The sequence below is a fragment of the Siphateles boraxobius genome, unplaced genomic scaffold (assembly GCF_051911475.1).
Source record: "Siphateles boraxobius isolate OS27281-9 unplaced genomic scaffold, OSU_SipBor_1 25, whole genome shotgun sequence".
Classification (NCBI taxonomy): domain Eukaryota; kingdom Metazoa; phylum Chordata; class Actinopteri; order Cypriniformes; family Leuciscidae; genus Siphateles; species Siphateles boraxobius.
Window position 1 is genome coordinate 33,341,590 of NW_027508866.1, and position 8,007 is coordinate 33,349,596.

General features: G+C 37.3%; 2 protein-coding genes across 2 annotated transcripts in view; one reads left to right on the forward strand and one right to left on the reverse strand.

Annotated features, from left to right (window-relative positions):
* ogdhb (oxoglutarate dehydrogenase b) overlaps positions 1-974 on the forward strand; it is a 33,383-nt gene extending 32,409 nt beyond the window's left edge. Inside the window, exon 23 of the mRNA XM_077243646.1 lies at positions 71-974. Within this exon, the coding sequence (XP_077099761.1) occupies positions 71-191 (121 nt within the window). The 3' untranslated portion in view covers positions 192-974. The remainder of the gene's footprint in view (positions 1-70) is intronic.
* Positions 975-1,017: 43 nt separating this feature from the next.
* Positions 1,018-7,654, reverse strand: pargl (poly (ADP-ribose) glycohydrolase, like). Its single transcript, XM_077243647.1, has 16 exons — positions 7,363-7,654; positions 6,196-6,708; positions 6,018-6,104; positions 5,763-5,873; positions 5,615-5,686; positions 5,440-5,526; positions 4,770-4,930; positions 4,573-4,685; positions 4,090-4,162; positions 3,947-4,022; positions 3,724-3,871; positions 3,438-3,516; positions 3,242-3,350; positions 3,060-3,150; positions 2,829-2,957; positions 1,018-1,445 (listed from the first exon to the last, which is right to left on the reverse strand). Exons 2-16 carry the CDS (start codon positions 6,706-6,708, stop codon positions 1,327-1,329), a joined length of 1,968 nt encoding a protein of 655 aa, XP_077099762.1. The 5' UTR covers positions 7,363-7,654; the 3' UTR covers positions 1,018-1,326.
* Between the last annotated feature and the right edge of the window lie 353 nt (positions 7,655-8,007).

The window sequence follows — 8,007 nt, forward strand, 5'->3', positions numbered from 1 at the left end:
ATGTTTTCATGCTATCCACTCATGCAACATTTATCTGTAGTCGTACCCACTCGCGTTGGTTTCTTCTCAGGTATGCCGGCCGAGAACCTGCAGCTGCCCCTGCCACAGGGAACAAGAAGGCGCATCTCGTGGAGCTGGAGCGGTTCTTGGACACCGCCTTCAACCTGGATGCTTTCCAGGGCCGGTCTTAACTACCTCACCCCATCCATTCACTTCATTTCCATCCCTCGGTCCCTTGTTTTTCAGGAAGCTCACATCCTGCTGATAGCGTTAAGAGGGCAAACTGGCAGCTAGGTATCTCCTGACCAAAGCACAGGTTTGCTTTACTCTTTTAGGTATGACAGGTCTATCAATGCAGATTTTTTTGGAAGATTGCAAGCTTTTAGCAACTACATGGTAACAATTTGCATGCATTTATTTTCTGAGGCATGTTGATAATGGTTTTAATAGAGCCTTAAAATGACACCGGTTTAACCGCTTGAGGTTTCCCAATAATATGAATAATATTTACTTTTAAATATGCACAAAAATTACAGAGAAGCGCTAGAGACGTCTCTCAGAAATGGCACATATTGAAAAGTCATGATAGCATGAGGATATTAAAGGACATGCATGGAACCCTATGCATTTTTAAATTATTGCGAAAGGAAATAGTAAGCTTACCTGCATTTAGGAGTTTTAAAATACAGAAGGAAATGTAAAGACAACATATTCTTCATCCTCATCTTCACCCCTCCCATTCACCCTCTAAGCACTCCGTGCCAAATTATCATGAACTTCAATAGGTGACCTCAAGGACTGAAAGCTGAAACAATAATCTTGTCCTTGTATTTAAAAAACAATAAGCTGAGATTATGCAGCAAACAGAAAGAGTCTGCAAGACATAAAATAAAAGGATTTATTTATTTTCTTAGGTTTATGTTTATTCCAGACTATTATTATAAGGCTTCGTTCAATAAAAGCATCTCAGTTTCCATTTGTCTGCTTGTTTGTACTAAGAACTGTAAGAAAACTAAATTTGATGTGAAAAGTGTTTTATTTTGCTTTAATGAAGATGTGGTATGTGCACTTTATCAGATTAAACTACAATTAATATACATCCTGAATAACTATAAAGCATTTTAATTAAGCTAAACAATTTGACTATGACACATGTGTATCAAAAAGAAATACATTACAGTTTTTTTAAGTTTTGTTACTTCATGTTTCTGATCCTTCAGAAATCTGATACATTCAGAGCAGCTTTACATGTTTAATACTGCTGAACTGTTTTGGCAACTTTTCTCTGAAATTAGCTTGTATGAATCTCACAGTAGTCAGACAGATTTACAATAAGCTTTCCTTATGCCCAATTTTCTCTCTGATGAATCTGTACAGGTCTTTAGGCGAGTGATGTTCACGAGCGTAGTGTCCAGAGTATTCCTTCAGCAACTTGTACAGTTTATCTGTTGAAAGAAGAAATGATCAGGGTACTCTAAACTCAAAAATACACTAGTTACTTTAGTAATATTATTTTTACTTCGCATTTGTACAGTGGCACTGAGTGCCCTTAGTTGTTGAATTTGACTATTAACTCTTTCCCCGCCAGTTTTTTTTTTTTTTTTTTTTCCAGCCACTGAATTATTTTGTTGTATGAATACCTGAACATGAAATATATCAAAAGAAAGAACAGAGACTCTGCTTTTAAACAACAAAACTATTTTATTCTAGCTTCATGCATTCAGAAAGATGATCAAAACAGATGGAGTAGATTAAGTCCATCAACATCCCTAATGCTTCACAGTCCTGTAACTCGTCTTGGGTTGACATTTCATTCTGTAACATTAGGCAGTTTTGATTTATATGCCGTTTAATGTTGATGATCGCATTATTTTACATATACATCTGATTACATATGATATCGCTCATTTCTGCTTTTACTTCGCCTGTATTTTGTTCAGGAGATTTATTAATCTTTCAGAAGAGGCCTAATAGCGTCCCGTACCGTATAACAGTGAAAACACGGAAATCCAGAATATTCCGTCATTGCCTGGGTAGCGTTTTCTAACAAATTATGGAATTTTCCGTCAATGGTGGGGAAAGTGTTAAATTAAGCTATTAAAATTTAAAAAAGCTCAAATAACACTGAAAGTATCTACATAACCATACAGTACTGTTCAAAAGTTTGAGGTCGGTAAGATTTTTTTTTTTATGCTAGCCAAAGCTGTATATATTTGATCAAATTTTTTTTTAATGTAATTTATTCTTTAAAATTATTTTTGTGGACACCATAATAAATTTTTTCAGGATTCTTTGGTGAATAGAAAGAATAAAAAGACTATTAGAAATGTCTTTAGTCACGTTTAATCAATTGCTGTCAAGTCCTTACTGATTAAAAGTATCAACTATTTTGAATGGTTGTGTAAATCCTTAACCTTCGAATCTGACTCCATGAGCTCTGAGGTTGAGGGATCGATTCTCAAAACCGGCAGGAAAATGTAGATGGGAGGGTGAATGAACAGCACTTTTTTCCAACCTCAATACCCATGACTGCGAACCCCCAATCACTCCCCGGGAGCCCACCAAATGGCCTCCCACTGCTCCAGGTGTGTGTGTCACAGTTTGCTGTGTGTTTGTGTTGACTAATCGCAGCTTCTGTGAGTAGTCAAGCTCCTAATGTGCGTGCATTAACTTGGATGGGTTAAATGCAGAGGACAAAATCCAACTATGGGTTACCATATTTGGCCTTCATGTCACTTAAAAAGATATTTCTTTAGGAGAAATGAGCTGGATTTTTTATTAACCTACTACCTGCTTCTGTTTGTTTCAAATGCAGTTTATGTACGTACCCACAGTCACTTTGTTTTGGGACAGTATTTCATGCATTCTTTGTACTTCGTATGCTATATCTTCATTGCCAAATGTGAAGTAAGCCATGTCTCGATCAGCCACTGCAGCAGCCATCAACTGGATGAGAGCTTTAAGACAAACACATTCTGTTCTGTGCATTTATCACTGCCATCAATAGTGTTTGCAATTCCTCCAGATCAAACGTGGGTGTGTGTTTTGTCTTCATTTACCTTTGAGCTTAGGATCCCCTTTAAAGGCTCCACAGCCCCAGTTGCCCGTTGCGATGGCTGTTTTCGGATGTCCTTGGAATCCCACGAATGCCTTTGAGAGTTACGCAGTATACGTCTGAATAACCTTATAACAAATTCTCATGATAACAAACAGTGATATTTTAATGTGTAAATATGAGTACCTTGTTGAGTTCACGTTTTATATTCTCTTTAGTGTACTGCTCCTTCGGGTTCTTGAAGTCCAGAGCATCAATGGCAACAATCTGCCGATAACGTCTCTTCCACATGTCCCTATGAATAAATGTGCCACAATTTACACTCATATCTGTAAAACCAATGTTTTTAAAAAAAATTCAACACTTTTGAAGTGGTACCTACCGCTTTACTTTATCAATATATGGACCAGCCCAACAAAACCCTTTGCTATAGCCAGAAGTAATGCTGTACATCTGAGGCCCTGATGAGACATTAGAGATTAGACTATGATGAAGAAAATATCACATAACCATCATTCAACAACAACAACAAAATAAGTACTCTGATGCTTTTGATGCTTTCCAAAGCAACTTGCATTGCACTCAAGGTATACACTTTTGGACGAACTATCCCTAATACCTATACTTTTTAAAGATAACTTTGTCTTTGCTGATTCCCCCAGCAGTACCTGTGATCTTAAGACACTCGTTATCAGCCAGTTTCTCAGTGAAGAGTCTGGCCACGATGAGCTCTGGACTCATGAGGAAGAAGATCTCCTCCTGAACCAGTCCTGACTTCAGCACTCCACCACCAATATATTTGCTCGCAAAGTCCACCTGTTCAGAACAACATGATGGAGGTGAAACTTATCTGAAGAACCGGTACAAAACTGATGTTGAGATGAAACTGACCTGTAGCATGCCTGCACCCTCGTTCTCAATGGATCCTTTTGAAGAGATGTGAAGGTTCTTCAGGGTTTCCTTCCGACTAAATCAAACACAATCAGTAACACGATCACTATAGTCTATTAATTGTATGAACCAGTGACACTTACTTATCCCATTTGGGGAGATTTGACGGTGGAGTGCAAATCCTTTCAAAAGTAACCAGTCCATCTGGTTTTGATGCTGAAGAAGATGAAAGGAATTGTTTACACTGAATACAAAATAAAATCCTTGCTCATCATATGTGCATGCGTTCAAACGTTTGGGTTCTGTATGTTTTTTAAATATTTATTTAGCAAGGACACATTAAATTGGTCAAAAGTGACAGTAAAGGCATTTATTATGTTACAAAAGATTATATTTCCAATAAATACAGTTCTTTTGAACTTTCTATTCATCAAAGAATCCTAAAAATATTTTATATTTTAAAATACATATATTACAATAGAAAAGTTATTGTATTGTTTTTAATTGAATAAAAGCATTCTTGGTGGGCAGAAAAGACTTCTTTCAAAAACATTTATAAATCTGACTGACCCCAATCTTTTGAACGGTAGTGTACAGTAGTCGTGTGTTAAGTGTGTTCTCAGTACCTGAATCTTGATGAGGATTTTCATTTGTCACGGTGTCGAAGTAATGGAATATGGCTCTTAGTTTCTCTGCCTTTAGGGCTGCTTTTACTGGGTCACTCCGGCTACCAAATAGGCTACAGCAAAAAAGAAATGAATAAATAATTGATACAGCACCAGTATAATAGAGTGGTGTCAGTCTAATGTGATCAATGTAACACCTGCTGAAGTTAATGGTCGGGTAGTTGGCGTATTCTGAACCAGGGCTAGTGTCGTTCCTGTGAGGGAAGGTGCAGAAGAAGGCGTTTGCTAACAGACAGGAGATCTGCTGCTGACTCATTGTTATGGCTTGGTTCTGTTGCTGTCGCAGTAAAGGAATGGGCTAGAGACAGAAAGAAAATACTTACAACAAACTTGCATTCAAAAAATTGTATAAGCAATGCAATTAATCTGAATATGCTTATTTTCTTCAGTCCAGTGGGACATTATAGTTTAACAAATGCTGCACTGTAAATTATTATTTTTTTGCTCTTGTCAGGTTGTTGCTCGACAGATTGTTCAGTACGAGTCCGGTGAGACCTTTCATAAAAGCTAAGACAGACTTTAAGTCAGATTTTATGATCTTAGTAATCTCAGAGAAATCAACATAGCTGATTAAATGTTAATGAAATGTAACGTCGTAAATGTAGTATTGTCATGATTTACAGCGTTAAAAGGACCTTTACATTCATTCTTGCATTTTTATTCAGACTTCACATTTAAATGGAACCGTGAAAAAAAAACAAGTTAGTCCTTGCTGCGGAAAAAAACTCAATCAGATTTAACTTTAAAGTTATACTAGTAATAATGGATAATGCAAGTGGCTGTGGAAGGAAGGAACCTGTAACATACCCGTTTAATGAGAGCAGGTAAATCAAGTGCCAGTTTGACCATCTTTGTGATCACCATAAGGAGATTATTGTCCATTGAGTGTACGCGCTGTAGAGCAATTGCACAAATCTGTCAGCAATTTGTATTTTTACACTAACATTTAGCTTTCCTCTGATATGCAGAATGTTTCACTAACCTGACCGTAATTATGAAATGCTTCAAATGTCCATTTGTCTTTGTTGCTGGAATTGTAAGACATTATCGCGGTCTACAAATAGACAAAAGATAGAAAACAGGTCACGTTATAGTGTAAAAGTAATTGACATTGTTTAGCGTCGCAGTACCTGAATATCTCCAATAGAGAAACTGCCTTTAGTGAGTTTGTGCAACGCTTGACAAGTGGCGTCCCATCGAGAGGGTGATGGACGGGACTTCTGGTGGGACGCAGGCGGTGGCTATGGGGAATAACGATTACTCAGTATGAATATGAATAAATAATGAATAACCAATACCATATCTATTTTGATAAGCTACTTGTTCAGAAAAGCTTTCAATATAGAAATTATGATTTTTAGAAAACATTCTATGGTCATACTTACATACAGATGTGGTAACTTCACATGGTAGGCATCCCAAACGTGTTTCCCTTCATGGGGGACAATTAGATCCCTTTGGAAATGTGATGTCTGTTAAAAAAAACAAGTAAGATGAATTATGACTGAATTATAAGGAAAGATTAGCATACAATAACTGAGGATGAAATTGCATGATTCTTACATCTATCAGTATTGTATGTCCTTTCATAAGAATTTGCTTGTTGAGCTCTTGGCTGAAGCTTTCCATTGTCTTGAGGTTCTTGATGGGATATGTGGGTCCCAGCACTATCACAGGCTTTGGTCTTGTTACTGAGCTGGAGAAATCTGAAGTGTCCATAGGTCCACTTCGAGAGGGCTGGTTTGAGGCCCAGCTGTTGTCAGATGCATTTGAGAATGAGTTTTGGCCCTTTTTGTCTCTATGTTCATCAGATGTGGGTTTTTTGGCCCCTTTCTCTGCATTCTCGACACATGTGCACCTTTTTTCTCCTCCCCCTTCACTTTTTTTCTCACTAGATGTTGGCATTGTTTTGCCTCTAGTCTCACAAGATGAGGTCTGGCTTGTGGCCTCTTTTCCTGCAGGATCAAGTGAGTCCTGGTTTCTGGATTCTCCTCTTGATGAATGATTAACAGTGCATCCACTGTTACTTGTTTGACCGAGGCATTCCTTCATTTGATCGCTGTTGTTGTGCGACATCTAAGCCCAAAACAAAACAAAAACAGTAGAATAAAAAAAACTACATTATCGTTCTTTTCGATTACGTATGGTTCTAACAAAGGTATCAAACGTTACAATAACTTTAAAAATTCGAATCATTCCAAAAGTGAGGTAACTATAACAAACTAGTATCGGGCGATAACGTTCCGTGACTTTCACCTTGTGAGCAAAATTATATTTTATTACTTTAATAAAATAATTCGCTCTAATTAAATTCAGATTTTCTAAAACTGTCGTCTTTAATATTTTGGATATGGCCAATATTGACAAAAAATATTTTGACAACGTAAAATACAGGAATCACATATTTATAAAGGCAGTATAGCCTCCCTACGTAGTAATAACAGTAGCCTACGTAGTGTAAATCTAACTCACTCAACTCCGATATGCTGAAACAGCCTGGCAGACATCTCGTCTTTTTCCTTTAAATACGTTAAATGCTTAGTTATTATACCCACTATGTAGTAGTGCTTCAATGTTTTGTGCAGTAATGTTTTGAGCTCTTTCACTTTCGATTTTGTCAACTGCGTGTCCAGTTAAATGCACTGTTGTTATAGAGGCCACAAGGTAACTTTCGCGAAGTTTTACAATTGAGACAGGACGTGCAGAAAATGGTAAGTAACATCTACTCACTTGTTCGGCGGTGACAGTCCGTGTTGTTGAAGTGTAGTGTCTGTGTTTGCTGTGATCACCTGTGACAACAGACTGAAAGTGAGCGTGCAGGAATGAAACCTTGAGCTGGTGGCACTTCCTGAGAACTGCAGGGCGCGAGCGGTGTCGAGATGCAAAAACACCACAAACATTTATTCATTATATTAAAATGTATTCAATTCTGGCATAGTGTTTCCTGGTCTAAACCGCACAATAAACCTTTTTTTTTGTAATCTCTTATCTTTCTTCCTCATTAACCATCAGATGACGTCACACTAATTATTATGTGGTTTAGTTGTGGGCGGCGTTTGCTAAGGCTCTATTGCTCATGCTCACACTTAAGGTTAGTGATTTGAACAATCCCCTACTCAACTTTTGTGATACGCACCATGAATTATGCATTTTGAATGCTTACATTTCTGTAAACATGCCTCCCTGATATATTTTCTGATACACTTGCAAAATATAAGAATACTTCATGTTCATTTGTTTACTCAAGTAAAGTTCAGTTCGGCCTATATTTTAAAGTATACTTTATATAGTATACCAATATTAATGTACTAGTAGTAAACTTGTAAGTGTACTATTTCAATAGGCCTACTACTGTGGCTAAATTGGCCCACTTTT

Excerpts from the sequence above, each read along its gene's own strand:
- pargl (XM_077243647.1), bottom strand. The coding sequence starts at position 6,708 with ATGTCGCACAACAACAGCGATCAAATGAAGGAATGCCTCGGTCAAACA. Across the intron at positions 5,687-5,762 it reads TCTCTATTGGAGATATTCAG|ACCGCGATAATGTCTTACAA; the intron begins GTACTGCGACGC and ends GTCTATTTGTAG. Across the intron at positions 4,686-4,769 it reads CCGACCATTAACTTCAGCAG|CCTATTTGGTAGCCGGAGTG; the intron begins GTGTTACATTGA and ends TTTTTGCTGTAG.